Source organism: Pagrus pagrus (assembly GCF_965226575.1).
Source record: "Pagrus pagrus genome assembly, chromosome: 4".
Lineage (NCBI taxonomy): Eukaryota > Metazoa > Chordata > Actinopteri > Spariformes > Sparidae > Pagrus > Pagrus pagrus.
In genome coordinates, this window is record NC_140188.1 from 14,889,428 (window position 1) to 14,910,778 (window position 21,351).

The 21,351-nt window shown below is 43.6% G+C and overlaps 1 protein-coding gene across 1 annotated transcript in view; it reads left to right on the top strand.

The window, feature by feature from the left end:
* The first annotated feature begins 1,036 nt into the window (after positions 1-1,036).
* The window catches only part of prkd2 (protein kinase D2), a 39,125-nt gene continuing 18,810 nt past the window's right edge, over positions 1,037-21,351 (top strand). Inside the window, exon 1 of the mRNA XM_084350724.1 lies at positions 1,037-2,034. Within this exon, the coding sequence (XP_084206850.1) occupies positions 1,684-2,034 (351 nt within the window). The 5' untranslated portion in view covers positions 1,037-1,683. The remainder of the gene's footprint in view (positions 2,035-21,351) is intronic.

The following is a 21,351-nucleotide window of genomic DNA, read 5'->3' on the forward strand; positions in this document are numbered from 1 at the left end:
TGTAATGTTGATTTTCTTTCAGCCTAATTACTTAAAAATGTATTTGATAGTGTTATCTAATTTTTTGGTATATCTTGGCTTACTTTCTTATGATCATGCAGCACCTGACTGTTTTACCTGCGCGTCCGTCTCCATTTGTAAAATGAGACCAATTCTCCAGTTAAAATGGCCTTTGGCTTCATCTCTGCTTGGAATTTGTTCATTCATTATCCAACTATCCAAACATCGCCCTCTTGTGGTGGAAAGAGGAATCCTCGCAGACATTATGAGCAGCTGCTGAGTTACTGAGATCCCTTGTCACATCAGCATTTCAGCAGAGTGCAGTAGCAGAGTTTAAATTTGTTGTGATGAATCGGAACTGCTGAGAAGTATGATGTAACAGCTCTGGGAGGAAGGTGAGCTAAAGATGACGAAGTTCATGTGGTTGGTGAGTTGCAGTATTACTCTCTAGCGAGGTCTGCATGCTTTCTATCCAAGAATATACTGCAGAGTCACAGTCGGGCTGGTGAGTCTGGTAGCCGGGCCTAATTTCTAAGCACATCCTGCCATGTGCAAAGTGCAACCCTTCTTGCCCTGAGAGTTCCCCATCTCACTGAAACTTGCATGAAAACCACTCTCCAGTAGGTGTGGTCCTATTCTGCAGTCTGGCAGAGGTGTGCCTGCTCAAAATGCAAAGAGAAAAGGTGTTAAGAGACGACAAATAGGACAGGAAACACAGTTTCACAAGAGGGACAGAAAGAAGAGGGAAGATGAGGAGGAGATGGGAGGGGTTTCTGCACCCTCAGGCAGCGTAAGGGGATCTTTTGCTGGGCTGGACTGCAGGGAGGGTGCAAACAGGACGGATAACCCCAAACCAAGGAAGGGAAAGAGAGAGAGAGAGAGAGGAAAGGGAGGAGGGAGAAGTTGGAGTGCAGGGAGTCAAAAGGCGGGACTTGCCGAGAGTCTATTGGCTTCAGGCTGTGTCAGTCATTTCACTTCCTCCTTGGCTGTGGCAAAAGCACAGAGGAGAGGGCAGGAGGAGGGAGGGGGAGAGGGAGGTACCCTTAGACAGCTCTCTCTCTCACTCTCTCACTGTGCTTTTTCACAAAAAAGACTCAACTGAGGCTGAAACTGAAACAGGGCAAGACTCGTAAAAGCAGAGCAGTCTCTTGCTCTCCTTCATTCTCACAGTTTCCTGTTCAAGGAGGCCATTTTGTAACTCAGCCTGGAGAAGGAGCACAACAAAGTTTGGCATTTGTTTTTGTTTTCTCTCTCCCACGGCAGGGAGTTTCTCAACCCACTTTGGACTTTCTCCTCTGCAGAGCAACTCCTTTGGACGAGAGAGGTGAGGGAGGGAAGGAAGGAGGTGGAGGAGGAGGAGAGGAGGGTCGTTTCCCCCTCTACACCCTCTGTCTGTCTTTCTTTCAAGAGCCTCTCACGCACATTGCTCGTGTTTGTCATGCCTGGACTGTGAGAGGAGTGTGCGGGCGAGAAAGCGCGAAAGAAGTGGCTGAAAGCAGGGGAAAAAAACGCTGCTTCCTGGATAAGGATTTCTTCCTTGATCTGCTGGGAGGGGGTGGACACAGGACACAGAGGAACTCTGCTCAGTGTGTGTGTGCCCCCCTCTCTCCTCCAGACAGTTTGAATGACTGTGGGTTTTCTGAGAACTCTTGACTGCACCTGGGCGTGTGTTCGTGAGTGTGTATGTTGAGAGAGTCAGGACTCCGAATGGCTAACGCGAGCCCTTGTATGCCCTCAGGGGCCATGGCTCAGGTCTTCTTCCCTCCCGGGGGCTCCTCACCGCCCGGCTCGGCTGTGATGCAGCAGGGGACCCCCATATCAATGCCCTCTATGCCAGCTCAGGGTGGGTTTCCTGTGATGGACCTGTCACTAGGGCAGGGTCCTGGTGGGGCTGTGATGCCTTCACTGCCTCCTACTCCAGCAGGGGTGTCCTTCATCATCCAGATCGGCCTGACCAGAGAGTCCGTCCTGATGCCCCAGAGTGCAGACCTGGCTTATGTGAAACAAATCGCCTGCTCCATTGTCGACACAAAGGTAGGAAATGTGTGTGTAAAACTGGGTGTTTGCGTTCTCCAGGTGGAAGGCTGTTCATGCACAAAGCCACACATTCATATTGGTTTTCAAGCCGCTTGTCAGATGACCAGTTTGGGTTGTACACTTGCTTTTCTTCTCTTCTTTCACTCTTTGTTTTTGTGTCCCGGTCTCACACTAAACCCTTTTTTGTTTACTATTCTCACAGGTAAATGAAAGGGTTTAAACACGCAGCCAGACAAAGTGAACAGGCAGCTGTGACAGAGGGAATGTACAAAATGTCACAACTTTGCTCGGCTCTAATTACAGCAATTAGCATTTTTCCCCTCACACAGTTGGAGGAGAGCACTGCTCAGTGAGGCTTTGCCATGCCACATCTAGCGCAGCAGACTGGCAGAGGGATGTTTGGGACGGAGTCGGTTTAGTCTGGCTGTTTTTGCAACACATGTGCTGTGTACATGACGTTTAAACAGAGGAAGCATAGTTCACTAATCGCAGCACTTATCTTACTGCATTGCACCTCCTGAGTTAAAAACAAGCATGTCCCGACATGCAGTTAAATGCGAAAGTCAACATCCTTTTGTTGAGGAGCACCTTAACTTTATTATCAAGAGGGATCTGAAGTCTTCCATGCCTGCGACCTTAACCTGTGATGGCTTAAAGTTTCAAACTCTTTCACTTCTTCTCAGTGCAACATCAGATGTTTTGCATTTCATGTCAAAATAACATCGGTTCATATCAGGTTAATTTTAGTCTCCTCGCTGAGCGCTTCATTGATTTCTTTCTTCTTCTTTTTGCTGTCACCTATCGCTTTCATGTTTCCCCAGGACGTCAAAAGCTGTAGCTGAAGGACCAGGCATTATTTAAAGGAAGAGTTCACCCCAAAATGAAAATTCAGTCATTATCTACCCAGCCGGGTGAAGTTTCGTAGTCCACAAAACATCTCTGGAGCTTCACGGCACAACAGTGTTGCAGCATTCTCCTAAACAACTGAAGTAGATGGGGACTTGTTTTTTCAATTAGCTGCCCAAACAATTTCAGTAATTGTCAGTTTTTCTGTTCTTCTAGAGAGCATACTTTTACTGCCTTGGCTTTTACTTTTGTGTGAGTGTGTACATCACTGCTTTTCTGTCTGCTCATTGAGTTTAACTGGAGGTTTTTACTTTTTTTTGTCCACAGCAGCATTACAAATAACTACTGCAAATGATACCACTGTATTTAAAATTCAGCATTTTACTGTAATAACCTCAGAGACTTAATCACTTACATGTGAATTTCTCACAAGGTACATGGTGGTATAAGTAAAAGACCTTTGGGAATAGCAACACTAAGCAAATGTTTCTTCATTAGTGAACTGAAAACTTCAAAACAAACATGTGCAGGGTTGGGGAGGGGGGAGAAGAGCTAACATCCTCTTTGCAACAGGAAGCGATGGGTGTTATGGGAAATATGGTCTTTATTTGAGAACCGGCAGCAGTTTGAGAAGGCCATGTGTTTTTATCTGCCAATTAAACTGGTAGGTGATTAGATTAGCAGATTTCCACTGCCTGCTCAGCAGCTTTGTAAAAACTCCCCACATTTGCAAATATTCCAGGAAATACTGGGTAGCTCTCTACAGCCAGCTTACCCACTCTGCTAATCTGCTTTTGTGCAGCACAGTCTTTGTTTTCCTCTCTCATGTGAGTGGTCCCTGCCATGGTTTAATTCAGTGAGATGGATCTGCTGCTGGATCTTCCAACTGTTTCCATATGATGAAAACAGATATTGTTGGAACACGTTTGAGATGTTGTGGTGGTGCTGCCTGTGCAATTCGCTTGTGGCTTCATCTTCTTCTCTTCCCCTTTTTTGTGTTTTCTTTAGACAAACCAAAACTACTCCCCCGAGTATTGTGAGAGAGGTTGTTGTTGTCGGGAGTTTTGATACTCTTACGCCGTTCTTCTCCTTTGCCTTGCTCTTCCCGAGCCGTCATAAAACTCAAAGTTCCTTCCTTGCATAGTATTCGACTGATTGCCCGTAAAAAAGCACCAGAAATTGTCCAACGCCTACAGCTGCTTCACAGTAAAGGACACCTCAAAGTACATTATCATATGACAGTTATTTTCATGTTAAAACGTTGCTTGCTGTATGAATTGAGTGCATAGATTCACATTTTGCTGTACATTTGAATCACATGGGATTAATACTGTTGATAAGCTAATAAGAAACATGTGACAATGAGACACTTGAGAACTCTGTGTCACAACACATGCTGAAAGAAGACATATGCTCATTTTCAGGGTCATCATTTTATTTTGGGTGACTACTAGAATATGTTTACCTGCTTTAAGGCTCAAAAAACACAGCAGTTTTCTCATACTGTCCAGTGTTGCAGCACCCTATCCCCCCTCTGTCTGAAACGCTCCTGTCTCTTTAAGGCCCCCCTCCTGAATACCCACTCTGCTCTGATTGGTCAGCTCACACATGCCTGAGCCAGCACTGCTAACAACAACAGAGCAGCTGTGCTAAATCAAGTCTGACGTGTCAAACCAGCCACGAGGCATAAATGATGCAAATGTGTGACATGGTGACTTAGTGTGATGTCAGAAAGTCACGGAATTAAAGGCGGGACTAATGACGAGGCGTTTCAGGAGCAGCGATTTCTGTGGGACAGAGGAGCTTCTGTTGGTGCAGACTTTGACCTTTTTAACTCTCAAGATTTTTTACATACCCAAGAAAAACTGAAAATCATAGAGCTTCTTACATGGCAACACTCATCGAGTCCTTCTGGATTCTTTCTGGAATGTTGATTCATCCTAAATATACATTGGGTACCAGTTTGCGGCTCCGTCTCCACAGCATCCAATTTAGACACAGACTCCGTAGTCAGCAAAAAACAGAGAAATTAGCATTCTTTTATGGTTTACTTCTACCTCACTGTTTTCAACTTTTCAAGTCCCACTCTCCCGCTGCAACCAACTGCCCAAACACACAAAACTTTATTTTAGATTCTTGAGAAGATCCACAAGTTTAAAAAAACAAAACAAACATGTGATGCTGAATTCTGGGGAAATGTGTCGACATGCAAGAGAGATACCAAGATACTCCCGCCACTGATTCTGAGTAAAAGCTCTGACCTCAGTCGACCGATCCAGAGCTGAGTTTTACTTTTGCTTTTTTGAAAATCAAGCAAGAGAAAAAGAAATCTGACAAAAGTACTTTAAATCCCGCAAACAAAAAGACACTCTGAGCCTGATCTTTCCCAAGCCTTGCAAAGCCTTTCACACACACACACACACACACACACACACACACACACACACACACACACACACACACACACACACACACACACACACACACACACACACACACTCAGCAATCCCCCAAATCCCCTAAATACAGAACTCCTGCCCTGCTCGGAGCTCCAGCTTTAGGTGAGACATTTGGACAATAGACAGCTTGTCCTGGTCGGGCCAACTGAGTGCGACACATGAGTTGGACCATGTGCGTACGCATGAATGCCTACATTGGTGTGTTTAGAGGGGCTGTGAAGGCAGGCCGGTACCCCACACCCCCGCCCACGTTCATCCATCTCTCCCATCCCAGAAAGGGTGAGTCACTGGCTCTGTTTATTCACAGGCTCCCTGCTTGTGTTCCATTGACACGTTTTTCCATTCACTTCTCTGTGGAGGAGCACGGAGGAGCTTCAACTCCCGACACCACCCCTGAGTTAATAGTCATCTGACAGGTCTCCTGATCGGAGCATTAACCCCACTCTTTGAGGCCGTCAAAATCAGTCACAAACAGCATCCAGACTCCACACTTCCCACACCTTTCTGAAGTCTAACCTGGCTCTATACACCTGGCAATAATGCTCGCCAAAATCCCATTTAGTCGGCCCCTCCTCCCTCCTCCTCCACCTCCTCCTGATGGAACAAGAACTAATAGTGTGGAAACCAGAGGTCTGTCTCCATTCAACCATGATGCAGCTCTGGTGCATTTGCTCTTTTGTTGGACAGGCCTCACTGACTCCCTTCTTCTGCCTCTGTCGCTATTTCCTCTCCTCAGTTTACCTTTTAGTTCCCCCCATGACAATGTTCTCATTCTACCGCCTGGAAATAAGACTTGGATGCTTTGTCGCTCCTAATGATGATGATGTGCGAGGTGTTTCCTGAAAATGTAACCCTAATATGAATATAAATCCTCTCCTTTCCTTTCCTTCCTCTCTTCTTTCCTTCTTTCTCCTCTCCTCTCCTCCTTGTTTCCTGGTATGAAAAGCTACTGATGTTAGTTTCCTCTTACTCTCTTTGGCACATGTCCCTTCCTGTTCTTCCTCCTCTCGTGCCTTCGCCTCTCTACCTCCTCTCTAAATCCCGTACTTCCTCTCCTTATCCGCTCATCTCCGGTCCCCTCTGCCTGCCTTATCGTCGACTTCCTCTCACGCTCCGCTGCCTCCTCTTCCTCCTCGCATCCCACCTCCTGTTCATCCACTCACCCCCCCACAACCCCCTCATCCACCCACTGCCACTGCCACAGTCCGTCTCACCTTTTCTTTTGGTTGTTTGCCTCCTCGCACACTTCCAGTCAGTGGAAAAATATGGGGGGGAATTCACACTCGGGACAGGACAATACAAGTTGGAGCATTTATACTTTCTAGGACGTGATGAGTCAAAAATCCCCTACTCCCGCACAACATGATTCATGTTTTCCAGTGATTGTTAGACATCAGCTACAGGTTAAGCCAAGCCATACAGTTTAAAAACACACGGAGCAGCACAGCGGACATGCTGTATGGTCACAGCTTGCTCTGGCTTTGTGTTCCCCCACTTCACCTAGTTTGCCAAAAGGTGTGTCGGCTTAACGGTTTCCATTCCTCTGACGCCAGCAACTTGTTGTATTTCGTCATCAGTGAGATGCGCAGCGACTTTGTGTTGACGTCAGTGGGTGTGTTACAGTGTGTGTGAGTGTAAGCGAGAACCTGTTGAGTCTTGTCAGTGTCACCCATGGTCACATTACTGGATTGTTGAGCGTGTCAGCAGGCTAATCTGTGATGAGTTACGACACATTTAACAGCCAGCGAGCTGTGTCGGATCCAGCAGTGGAGGAAGCACTCTTTATGTAATATATTATTATGCACTATCATATTAAATGTCAGTTTAGCACGCTAGAGAATGCCATTCAGCTCTTGAACAAGTTAATCTAGTTCTGCATTTTGTAACAAGGAAATCTGATTAAAGTGTAAAATGAGGCAGCAGCTTCTTCTTGTTCTTCATTTAGATGATTAGAAACACAAAGAAATATCAGCAACCTTACACACACACACACACACAAACGCACACAGCTGCGACAGAGAGCCCCTGCCCTGGCCATTGTTTCCACCTCCGTTTTGGAAGGGGCTGTTTCTTTATCTCCCTCCCTGGAGAAGCAGTTTGGCCCTGGGAATGGGATCATACACACCACCTCCTGTTTACCTCACTCTCTTGCACATGTATTCTGCACACACACACATTGTAAAGTAACAGTTGGCCCTGATTTTCCAGATAAAGGCCCAGTGTGACGGACAAGGTCGTATTGTTTGTGTGAAAGCGACAAGGTTCCGTGTCGAGCGGCGCTGTAGGTGAGGACGCTGACTTAATTTGGTCTAAATTACAACCGGCAGCCACACTTTCATTCTCTTTCCTGATCTGAGGTCATGCGGTAGGGTGGGTGGGGGGGGGTTGTCTTGCAGCTTGGATTATTAAAAAGCCTCCCATATGTGTCAGAGCGACTGGGCAAATACACTCTGCTTATCAGCCCAAACCTTTGTTGGTCAATGAATAAATGCCAGTCAATTAGCAGGACACTGGCAGGTGGACGTACAAACCACGCCTCTGTCAGGCTGCAGGACATTTGATGGCTGAGTGAAGATAACAAACCAAATTCACCAAATGCTCTGAATCTCACATAGGTTATAAAAGTTGTATATGTAATTAACATGGCGTCTATTTTCAAAATGTATCACTTCTGCCTCTCTCTCCTTGTGGTGTGTGTGTCTCGCTCTCCCACATTTGCATGGTAGCGGAACAGCTTTGCATGACTGACCGTGCTTGGCGTCTCCTGGCTGTTTGGCGGTGAGCTGCTGGGTAAGCTTAGCTCGCACAAGGACATTTGATTATTCAAATCACACGCCGCTGCCCGGAGCCCGGTGGCAGGGGTGTGTGTATCAGACGGAGATGATAGATGGTGATTTGAGGGGTTTGAATTTTTGAGTAGAAGCTGAGATTGTGATCTTGAAACGACAATTCGGGAGAATGCACAAAGCTAATCTGTCGCACTGGCGAGTGTATTAAAGGAATGTTTGATGAGGTGATGGGGCAAGAAACAGTCATCATACAGGTTTTAAAATGTATTTTAAATGAGAAACCATCTTGTGATGGGGCAGTCGTCCCCCCTGGTGCTCCTATGTTTGAAAAAAACTGCGAAAGTGCTCTCTTGGATGCCCCTTTGGTAGATAAAATATGATAAAGTGCTCTTCCAGTGGACAAAATACAGCTAGTGCCCTTTCATTTTATTTTCCCCTCCTGCACCTCAAACATCCTGAATCCGCCACTGCTACTCAGTACTCATGGCAGGGCTCCAGACTAATTATTCACACTGGCTGAACTGGTGCACCTAACCTTTTCATTAAACATTAAAATCTGTCCGCAGTCTGACGGACATATAAACACCTGGCAACATTCTCAAACTTCTGCTGTGTTGGTGCCAGTGACAGTGGGGCTCTCCAGGACCACAAATTGCTATGATGACACACACACAGATTCACAAGGTGTAAATATTGCCAGTCAAGACTGTCGCGACTGGTGACAAACCCAAGTTCTGCCGGATTTATCTGGAAGAGAAAAAGAAGATGAACTTTAATTATTACTCAAACTGTCCACTTTAAAGCTGCTGTAACTGTTTTGCAGCAATCTCCCCCCTCCACTGTACATTACCACATGAATACAGGGCGGTAATCGCCAGTCATAGCAGCAAACAGGAGGATCCTGCTCTCCACCTCCACCTCTTTATGGAGATGTCCTGACTGAACAGTCTATAAAAGAGATTACTATCGGAATATAGAGCTATTTATCAACTTTAGATTTAGACTTTAATGAGAGACTGACTTCCTGTTCACCTTCAAACATTTCTCTTCTTTGGAAGCTTTAATCTAAAGGTCCTATTGTAATTGTGCAAGCACAACAACAGGACGGGCCGCGTGGACGTCTTCAAGCGCACCTGCTATTTTTGTTCATGCATGTGCAACAGAGCAAAGTGCAAGAGTGCTGAATGAAGGCGAATATAGACCAGAGAGCGGTGGGGTGATTAATACATACTCACTGAGCCGGCCACATCAGCGGTCTCATGGCTCTGAAGCAGCTGATTATGTTTCTCACACAAGACCTGGTCACATCATATCTTAAAATGTGACACAGGAGTGCACCGTCATGCATTTAAAACATCAAACGCCACTTTTGCTGGAAATGAAGCTGGAAAAGAGGCAATGATACTCAGAAAGGATCGACCGTTGTACTCTGACGTCTCCCCTACATAAACGACATAATGCTGAGTGTGTGTATAATTGTATGGGTTATTTTGCACCAGTCTGGTGTAACTTGTAAGGGACTTATCAAAGTAAACACACTGGATAGCTGTGTGTAAAGTCACTGCGCTCTGGTGGGGAAAAAAATCTCCAATCAGAGGCTGCAGATCATCAACATATCTGTCCAGCTGCCTTCAGGTGGCTGCAGAGATTCAATGAAATGCAGCAGAGGGTCTTCAATGGAGTCCAGTGTTTTCATAACCAGTAGAAATAACAGCCAAAACTAGTAATATGAGGCCCAAGTTGTAATAAAGTGGAATTATCCTTTAAGGCCTACCTGATTTTTGTGTCATTCATGTATTTCCTGGGCCCCTGCATTCCTTCTCTCGATCTGAGCAAAGGAGACCTTATGATACTAATCCAGCGATTAGCATCAGTAAAAACGATTTTGTGCTGTAATCCAATTGGGAGCCTCAGAGCAGAGCTGAGCGGCATTCGGTGGGAAGTGATCATGCAGAGAGTTTGTACGAGCCAGTTAGAGAGAATTTCTTTGCATGTCAGAGAGAGTACACAACACAGGGCCCTTTGAGCGCAGGGAGAGCACTGCAGATCAAGAACAGATAAACACACACACACTTTCATAACACAGAGAGAGGCTGAAGTGATGTTTGTTAGTAACCGCCATCGAAATGTCACACTTTTGGTTCTTCTTTTTGGTTCTTGGAGCACGAGCTCAGTGAAAAACGGGGAGAGGTGAATCGGGACGGCTCGTGAAATTATTTTCTCTAATAATGTCCAATAAGGTGTGTGAAATGAGTGTGTGAGAGCGGACAATGGGCTCAGTGTGAAGGTTGACAGGGTGGGTTAGGTTCGTCTGGGGCACTACTGCAGTGTGGCCCAGACGCATGAGGTGCTTGTGAGTGTGTGTGTGTGTCTGCATGCAGAGGACTCTCAGTCATGAGGGCAAATGGGCAAAACCACAGTCTTACCTCAGAAGATAAACACATGACATCAATATTGAAGACTGGTCAGTGGAAGAAGCAACTGGAAATAACGTGTATCCATCAGTTTGGGAGAAGCTTTTTTATTTTCTTCCAGACAGTAAGATGAGAAATTTAATACCAGTATCTCGTGCAGTGCAGTGGTGAAAAGTAACTAAGTGCAATTTTGAGGTACTTGTACTTTACTTACTATTGTACTTTTTACCCTACTGCATGTATTTGATACCTTCAGTTGCTTGTTATTTTGTTAAAATTAGCCCCACCTGTATCAGCTGCAACATTAAAGTAATGCTCACATGTGAACGCATCAGCGATTATAATCCAGTAACATACATTATTCTGAAATAGACCATTCTGCATTATGAGTTGCTTAACTTTTGGTATTTTAAGTATATTTGGACGCTTTTGCAGAATAACAGAGCATTTCTACACTGTTGTATTGATACTTAAAGGAGACCTATTATGGTCTAGTTTTTTTCCATTCCTTCAGTGTTTCCTATGTTCATGTAAAAGATCTTGAAAGTTTAAAAGGTTCGTACCAACAGAAGCTGACCAATCAGGATGGGGAACATAGCGTTTCAGACAGAGGGGGAATACAGTGCTGCAGCGCTGGACATGTAAACCTAGTCTGGTAGTAGACCAAAATAAAATTATGAACCTGAAAATGAGCATGTGTCTCCTTTTTAAAGGTCCAATTTGTAAGAAAGTTGATTTTTGAGTCTTATTCCCAACTCGTCAAATACTGACACTTTGTGATGGCGGCTGTTCCGACCTACAATCCCAAAGCCTCATTATATGACGAGCTGGAAATGAGACTCAAAAATCACCTTTTTTACAAACTGGACCTTAAAGTAAAAGATCTGAATACTTCTACTACTGCTCTCATGTTTGTCAACTTAAAGACGAGAAGCTCGAGCCAGAAGACGGCTAATCCACCAACCAACACCTCTAGAGGTCACAAAATAACTCTTTATAATTCTCTGCCAGAAAGTGAATAAGCATATTTCCCAAACTGTTTAACTATCGGTTTAATTCTCGATGAAGGCTGTTGTAATTCAGTGAAGACAGGAATGCACTCAGTTACATATCTGCTTTACCTTAATTTATTCTTTTATCACACACCTAGTCAAACATGTAAATTAAACTTACACACCGTAATACTGTGCCGGTACAACCACTTTGATATGACATCTAAATAATCCTAGGTAATTTAACTTAATTATCATGCCGATGTGGTTGCAGTGAACAAGAGGGTGTCTCCCCTGCATGTATCTGTGCGGCGACAGCATTTGCACAGAGAAAAACCCAAACTAAAGGACGGTGTAGTGGATTTAAGATTACATATTTCAATGAAAGTGTTTTGGTTTGGTAAGAGTTTAAGCATCAGCTGCTCAGCTAACCACATGCTTGTCATATGACTGGAGTTCAGTATAGCCTCCAGCATTTGCTTCGCTCCCTTTTTCCCTATTTTTTAATTGGGGTTTAAAGCCCCGTCGCACATAGGAGAGAGAGGAGAGGAGTGAAAAGAGGGAAAGAAAGAGCAGCATGTGGAGAGGAGAGAGGGGGAACGGGCATAAAGGAAGAGGGGATGACTCAGAGTGCAGTAATGTGCCTATTGTGGCCCTCAGCATGCAGCTCTGAGTGTTTGTGTGTCCAGGGCACTCTGGGCACATGGAGAATGTGCAAACACTGATGCCACAGTGTGTGTGTGTGTGTGTGTGTGTGTATGTGTGTGGTTTTTCTTTATGATCACTCCTTAATCGACCTCTTTAAGGCAGATCAATCTACCAAAGCTCATAATATGTAAAAGGACCCCTGCAGCACCTGTGTTAACATCAGTCATTTCTCTCTTTCTATCATTATCCCTCATTTGGATTTTTGTTTTTGGTGTTGCATCGGATCTGAAGGCACCTTCAACATTATGGGGACTTTTTCTGATGTCAGTGCAGTCAGATGCATCAACAGTGACTCGGGCGTCACGCTGTAATTCATGAGCAGTCATGCAGAGATGTTATAACGCCCCAAGCTCATATTTCAACATGATTGTGACCTACTGTGCATGAAAACAAATCATTTCTGTCAGTTCTGCAGAGACAATAATGTTCTAATTAAGGTACGTGTAACAACCAGCCAGGCTAGTCTGTTATTACATCAGACTAGTTCATGGTCCTGTCAGAGAGAAATCTGACTGGATGTGGTTTTAAATTGCCGTAGGCAGGTTCTTTGTTTCCTCCGCCTCGCTTTATGTGCAAAATTCAAGACGAAAGTTGTTCTGCTTCAAGATGAAAGTTGTTCTTCTTCAGCACGATGGTAAAGTTGTGGAAAATGAATGATGGAAAGTGAAGGACATGCTTTCGCTTCTTCTTCTTTTATATCCTGTGTTGTGTTGTAGGTGCACCATGTGTTGCTATGCTACTCCCCCAGCAAAAACAGCACAGAGTAGACTGATTAGCAAATGAACCATGTCTCTAACATACAGCTCATGCCATTACAATGAAATTAGTTACAGTCGTTGTGGTTTCGATATCTTGTTTGACGTCTTCACAGTGTATTTGTAACTATACTTTATAGAAACACATTGATTTTCATTTTCTTTTTGGAAACTAACTGAGGATTGTTGACCTATCTGGATGGGAACCTACATAATATCACTTTATAAAATATGCATTTACCACTTTTTTAACTACTCGCTCTGTATGCTTTCCGGTATCGATGCTTTGGGGCTTTCAAACTGTAGCAAACATCGTCTGTCCAGTGACTCTCAACTGTAGCGCAAGTACACACAGTTCCTCAGCTCTGCATGAGAGAAACTAACCCTCTAAACCTCTAAAGCAACTAAAAAATTCAACATTCAGTTACAAATATATAATTACAGTGAATAATCCATGTAAACAGATGCTTCAGATATGCCTTGTACAGTATTTTGCCTTGTTTTCAATGCAAAGCAATTAGTTTGCAAGCAACTTTAACAGTCATGTTGCTCTTGTGACCTAGGGGTTATGGTGCTGTGCATTTAATTGCAATATCCCTGGTTCAAGTCTGGTTTAGGGATGCATGTCATCCCTCATCTCTCTCTCCCCATGTTATTTCCTGTTGACTCCTTGAAGGGTAAGCTCACCCAACAATAAAAGTGTCAGGTGAATTTTTGTAATTGACAAAACGTTTCTGGAGCTTCAAAACAGCGTTGCAGGATTCTCCTAAGTAGATGGGGACTTTTTAAAATGTGAAAAAAACCCAAAACATCATAAAATGGCTCAATACAGCTCGACCGGCGTAATCCAAGTCTCTGGAAGCCCCAGAATCCTAATTTGATTTGAAAAGATGTTATTTATAACCTTGTAGCACAGTTGAGCTTGTGCAAGCACTTCAGACAGGTCGTAACACTTTTAGCTTAGCAGCCACTGTGAAGATTTGGTTTAAAAGGGGTGTAAATGACATCTTTTCAAATCAAGTTCGGATTCGGGGCTTTTGGAGGAACAGTTGTTTCAGAGAATGCTGCAACGCTGTTTTCCTGTGAAGCTCCAGAAATGTTTTGTGGACGACCCAACTTTTGGTATGGGAGTGATTAGATACTAAATAAATTTTCATTATTTGGATGAACTTATCCTTTATTAAAGACATGAAACACCCAAAAAAAACCTTATATTGATGCCAACAGAATATATTACTTTATATATTTATAATAATGTTAAGTTGAGTTGCGAAAATGTGCAAACAGCCTTCAAAACCACCAACAATTACCAAAAGGTCCTACTGCAGCAAAGCTTAAAAAGAGGTATTTCAGCAAAGATTTCACCAAAATATTTTTAATTTTTTACTTCAAAATAATTATTATAATTTATGCATTATAATATCTTTTAACGACTTTACCTTTATACTTTGTTGGTTTGTGTCCTTACAGTATTCCAAACGTTTCCAATAATGTTCAAACTCGGTGCGTTTCAATTGGCAAAAACATCAGAGGAAAGGTAATGTTGGTTGTTTAACAATGAAGAAAACAACTCCCATGAGTTAGAGGCAGAAATAATACTGTGCTTTTATTGACACAAAATGAATATGATGTTTAGTTTCTGTAAAATATATAAAAAGACAACCTTGCATGTGACTTTTATACTAAAACACAAAGAAGTCTGATGAAGTAGTTTAAACGTCGGCTCTCGTTTTGTTTCCATCTCAGACTTCTCTTCTCTTACTCAGGCCTGTTTTCTGTCTCTCCGTCTTGTCATGAATCACTGAGTTGTTCATTGTACAGAGTGGGCTGAATCCAATGTTCCTATCAACTTACCTGGTCAGAACCAAGCCAAGGAAAGACAGAGGGAAGGAGGAGGAGGAGGATGGGTGGGGGCTGCCAACAAAGGCTGGTTCAGAATAGCAGTGCGTGTCTCCTTTATCCTCAGACCCCTCTCTCATGCCCGGTCACGGCTCTCATGTTACCTCTCCGTCCTCCTTGATGCTCGGAGCAGAATGAGACGCTTTGTCCCTGTGCTCCTGCTCGAGACTAAGCCTCTTCCACTCGCTGGCTGTGCACACACACATACACACTCACACACACACACACACACACACACACACACACTGAACAGAGCTCTTTACGTCTGTCTCTTCTATGAACTTTGTCCATTTCAATCAACTGTATGATCTCTCTGTATGGTCTCCTCGCTGTCATGTACTCTGAACTCTGCATCTGCTGTAGCTTGATCTCCACGCTCCTGTGTGGCAATAAGTCTTTGATTGTTTTTTTTTATTTCTTTGGCTCGCTTCATGTAAAATCATTTATGCATGTGTGTTGTGTGTCAAATATTCAGACTGTCACTGCTGCATTTTGTGTTTGTGTGCATACAGTCCTGGCTGATTGTGTGTGTTTGGGTCATGCGCATGGGTTTTTTACACTCCCCCTCTAGTCTCTCAAGTTTACACAGTTATCTCTGGTATGCAGAAACTAGCAGGTCAGGAATGTTAACCTGATTACGTCTCTGCTCCCCATGATGACACACACACATTCACGCACACACATGAGTAAGGGGAAAATATGAAGTCAAAGTGTAAAGTACAGTAGAGTAGCTGGGCTCATTATTTAGAGCATGACGAGCTACCAACCGATACGAAATGCTAGAAAAACATCGAGAGCTTTTAGAGGACTTGAGAAGAGAATGGACCTCTCTAATCAAAGCGTTGTCTTTCTCTTCGTTTTGCTTACTGTTCAAATTTTCATATCAAACTATCTCTGCATTAAAGGAGAAATATAATGCTCATTTTCAGGTTCATATTTTTATTTCGGGTCACTGCTAGAAAAGTTTTCACATACTGTCCACTGCTGCAGCACTGTATTGCCCCTCTGTCTGAAATGCTCCGTTTGAGCTCATTAAGCTCGTTGTGTGATGTCACAAAAACACAAAATGAAAGGCAAGACTAATGACGAGGCGTTTCAGGAGCAGTGTTTTCTGTGGGAGAGAGGAGCTTCTGTTGGTGTGGACTTTGAACTTTTTAACTTTCAAGATCTTTAACATGCACAAGAACATATAGAAGACTAAAAACCAAATTAAATTTGAACATTCAGGGGTAGAAAGACTCACATTTGCTGGCCCTGTAGCTCTTTGATCCAACAAACTCATGAGAAACATTTACTGTACATAAAACTAGTAGCTTACAGTGATTTCTTCTGCCATTCTTGTCCATGAGTAAAGCAATTGTCAAACCAAGGATAAGTGACTGACAGCTGCACAGACCTGCATTTTCTTTTGTTTTGGAAAACACCCTATTTTTAGCATCAGCCGAACAATCAAACTTTCTTTATCAGCCAGAGAAGTCCCATTGGTTGAAAACATTGTTCCTGTGTCTCATGTCCTTCCTCAGTATCATGTTTAAATAGGAAGCAAATCAAATCCAGGAAGAGAGAAGCTTTTGCATTTGCCCTTTTAATGTCTCATTGTCACAATCATGATTGTACTGATTGTTATTATTTCCACTGATAAACTGCATCCTGCTGCACGAGCTCTCAACTCACTTTGAACCTCGTACCACATATGTACTGTATGTAGTTGCACAGGTTCACACACTCCTGTGTGGTTGTTTCTCTGTGTGAGCGTGTGTTGATGTCTAATGTGAGAGAGAACGCGTCTCAACACAAAATCACAATCAACTGTCAAGTGAATCAATAAGTTATGGGTCGTGACATCATGAGCGAGCATGGGAAACTACGCTTTCCACTTGTCCTTCCTTGTGTACACACTTTCTGCGTTAATTCATCTTCATTTTGTTCTGCTTCTTTGTGTCTGCCAAGCCTAGCGGTTAGCTGACGTCACGGGTGTCGCGTCATTCCCTGTCCTGCCGGCACACAGCTGTCACTCACTCCTGTGATTTAATACGTGATGTGAGCGTAAAACCAACAGATCCTGTTCACTTCTTGTTTTCTCAAAGGCGGCACAGACGCTACAGGTGCCCGAGGGCACAGAGAGGGCAGGGATGGCTGTCATTTTTGTCATCTGCTCCATCTCCATGTCGGCGTGTGACCTCACTGGAGTTAAAAATAACACGCTGGTCCGGTCACACGTTAGTTTCGTCACCGACGCTGTCAGCAAAAGGAAAAAATTCCTGCGTCGCACCAAGTTGTTGTCAGGGGCTAATGAGGGCGGATCGTTGACGTCTTTACATGCCCGTTGCCAGGGCAACCCCTCATTAAACACTTCATCACTTTCAGAAAGGTGGGGCGGTTCTTTCTGGGTCCCGTGCCTGACATGTTAACAAGGAAAGAGAGAGATGTGGTCCAACTATTAGGATGGTTTATGTAAATAGAAATGCACACACACACACACACACACACACACACCCTCCATCATTATCCTCGAGAATGTGAGTGTGTACATGCAAACACGTGTGCAGAGGCTGTCTGATTTTTTACACAGTGAGACGTGGATGTTTACACAATGTCTGTTGTTTGAAGGGATGCAGCGTGTTTCCTCTTGACTATAAAATGGCTGGATCGGGTTCCTGTTGTGATAACCAGCTTCTGTTGCAGAAACACATCAGCGTGCAAGACCATGTAGGGCTATAGAGGTCACACTGTTTACAGAGCTCGGTGTCACACGCGGCGCGTTTGGTGTTTTATCCATGCCGATTCTCAGTCGTCGGGCCTGATTGATTCTACAGAACTGCAGTGTTTCTGTAACACACTTCACTGTGTAAACACATATCCAGCTACTGTCACTCTGTAACATCTCAATCCACTGGTTGTTCTGAAGCAACAACCGCAGCAGCTCACAGTGGCTGGAGATCATTTTTATTCCATTTCAGTCTAAACTACTGAACCCCTGAACACAAAAAAAATGACAATTTAGGCAATTATTCTGTTAAGCCAATGCCTCGAAGTGTGACAAAATGACATGCTTTTACCTGTAAAAATAAAAGACCCTGTCATTTCACAGCAGACACCATTATCCCTCTACACCAGCTGGATCCTGAGATGGCAGTCGTTTGATTGACAGCAGATAGGAGCTTATATACCCGACCTACAGCCTACAACAGCCAGTGATGTCATCTACAGGTTAACCCAGATTGTGGCATTTCAGCTGTACTTCAGCCGTGTTCAGGTCTTGATGAACTGGTTGGATGGCTCTTAAACACTTCAACATCCACATTAACTACATCACCTGAATAATTAGCTGCTATTACAGCCTTTTTTCTTTTTAATTATATTTTCATTACCGTGCGTGTGGTATGTCTGGCTTTTTTCTGCGACTGGGGTCACTGCCTTATATTTAACATGCTGTCATTCTTCCTCCTCAGACCCACATCGTATGTTCATACACACATTACTTCACACCTTTGTAGAGCGATGAACCACATGCTCAAGTTTGCTGTTTCCTGTGTCAAGTAGGTAACATTAGTACTCAAAATACTGCTAATGCTGATTGTAGCACTATGGTAAAATACTGCTACTAAAAAAATATGTGAAACTAATGGCATATGGCGCATAGACTTTTACAATATACAATGAAATAGAGTCAGAAAAGTCCTTTCTTTGTCAGTTGATGGACTTCGTGGAGTTTCCCCTCACATCTGGAAACACATGCCAATGTGTTGATGTCGCAGGAACTACCAGCAACAACCCCTAATCATGCAAGTGCCTGTTCCCTGGGTGAATTCACAATGTTACAGGTTGTGATGAAGTAAAACTAAGGAGGGTATGAAGCAACAAACACCCGTACAGTTGCATTAATACCCCTTTTATAAGAATAAATCCATCCGTGAGTCACTAAGCAGGCTTGATCTTGGCTGCCTTCCTGATGAGTAACAGCCTAAATTTGCTGCGTGCCCATAAACGACAGAGCTTTCTTTGGTTAGATGGCACCAAAGTTGCTGCATTAATCGTATTATGTGCGAGTGTGTGTGTGCTTGTGTTTGGTGGTTGAAGGTGCCTCATGCTGAGCTGCTGGAGGGGAAGTGATGGGGAGGATGAAAAGCAGAAGCAAGCGGCTTTCTCAGCAGGACATAAAAGTCTTTGTGTTCTTCACACACACGGCGTCTTTATATAAAGGGGGTCTATATTTAGAAGCTACAAGCCCTCGAGGTTGAAATGCAACCGACACGACTGGACATTGGTGTGTGTGTGTGTTTGCATCGGTGCATTGATGAGGTGATGCTAACCTGTTGCTGAAGTGCTGAGAGAGACTCTGCGCGCCCTTTTCTTCCTACTTTCAATTGAATTTCTCTCGAACAAATCATCGCAGCACTTCATCATTACAAGAAGTTCACGATGTGCACGTAGCAGCCCCGACCTAAAGTGAACTGGAGAGGAATGAGATCATTGTTTCATGTTCTACAGGTTCCAGTTCTTCTGTGCTTGTGACCTGCATCGTACAGTTTGACCAGAGCGGTTGAGGTTGTTGACTAGAACCACAAGAACATGAGCAGGGAGGAGAGGGAGAGGAAATGGCAGCCGGTGTGTATGTGTGTTTGAATACAATGTTTTTGAGCTCAAATTTCACTCACAAAAGCCTTGTCCCATGACATCACACTGATATGATGAGAAAGGAGTTTTTGTGTGTGTACTGTACACACAGGGTGATATCATTTGTTTTGAGTGTTTGGATCCTTTTGTGTGAGTGTGTGTGTTTTTAATAACGACTAATGATTGTGTAATCTGGGTAAAGATGTTTGACGTTATTGACAGTAGAAACAGCACACTGAGTCCAGCAGCAACAAAAAGTGACAGTTGTCATTGTTTATGGTGATGGTGATGTGGGTAGCATCAGCTGTGCATGTACATCGTTGGTTGTTAAGTTTTCATTCCAGTTCGGACCACTTGGACAACCTCCTGTTGAGCCCAGCAGGCCCAGTGTGCCACCGACTGTAACACCTACCTACACCTACGTATGCATGTTTGTATATCTAGAGCTGCAGCTAATTGATATTTAATAGAGTTATTATTTTTATGAATTTAAGGTACAGTGTGTATGATTTAGGGGGATCTATGGGCAAAAATGGAGTATAATATTCATAAAGATCACATGAAACTAATAATCCTTGTGTCTTCGTTACCTTGGAATGACTCCCTTTTTATATCTACAGAGGGAGCGGGTCCTTTTTACAGAGTCTGCCATGTTGCACAGCCGTTTTCCTACGGTAGCCCAGACCAGACAAATCAAACACTGACTCCTTTTGCATTTTTTGTTAGTGGCAACTGTAGGGGAGGGTGACACAAGGGGGATTAAGTTTGTTAAAATCTGCAACCTCACTGCTAACTGCCACTCAATCCTACACACTGGACCTTTTAAAGGGGCATTTTTAATATTTATAAGAAATAACAAATAAATCAAAGAGTATGGTCTTGATCTACTCCAAGTGGAAAGCATCATGAGATCATTTTTGTTGTTAATGGACACTATACAAAGAAAACTTGACTTTAAAAGATAAGACAGTTTATGGCTTGGGAATGAAATAGCTCAGTAGGAGAAGATCAAGAATCTTATTGTACTGCCTTCTGAATCTCATAGGAGTCAGTTTTTTTAATTCAGTTTAAAGGCATTTCAGTATTGACTGGCCTCGTAGCTCCTTTGACCCACCAACTCCTGAGAAACATGTGCTCCCAGGGAAAATCATTTCACCATGTCCCGAACAAAATACAGTATCGAACCTTTTAAGAAAGTGGGTTAGTCAAGTTGTTGGCGAGAAGGAGCACTGCTGGCCGACCTTAACATTACATCAGCTCGGAGAGAGAGGGAGTGGACCACAGTGAGGAGAGCATTAGTGACTGGTACAGCTCAAAACAGACGTCAGAATGCTTTTCTCTGTGGATCCTTTTCTCTCTTCAGTCTACTTTACAGCTCTTTTGTATGTTGCTCCTTTTTTTAAGAGAGGCTCATAAAACATATATTGTTAAAAACAAAGCCCAGAAAAAAGTAAGGAGAGGTTGATAAACAAGGCGCTGAGGAGGAAATTAAGGGTGATGGGAGAAAAAGAGGGAGGGGTCGGGGTAAAGAAAACCTAGTCCATAATTCATTTCGCTCATAATGGCTTCATTGGCCCGAAGAGCTGCAGGAATAGTGCAGGCAACGCAGGGCAACCTGATCCCTGGTAACCCAAAGAAACGAGCCGGAGTCACGGCCCTGTCTCCAGGCAAACCACACTACACTATACTACAGTATGTATGATAATACAGCCAGCTCTTTGTCTACACACACACACACACACACACACACACACACAATCTCTTACAACCTCTACCCTCACAGGCATATAGTAAACACATAAACATATAGAGATGATCGTAATTAAAAGACAAAT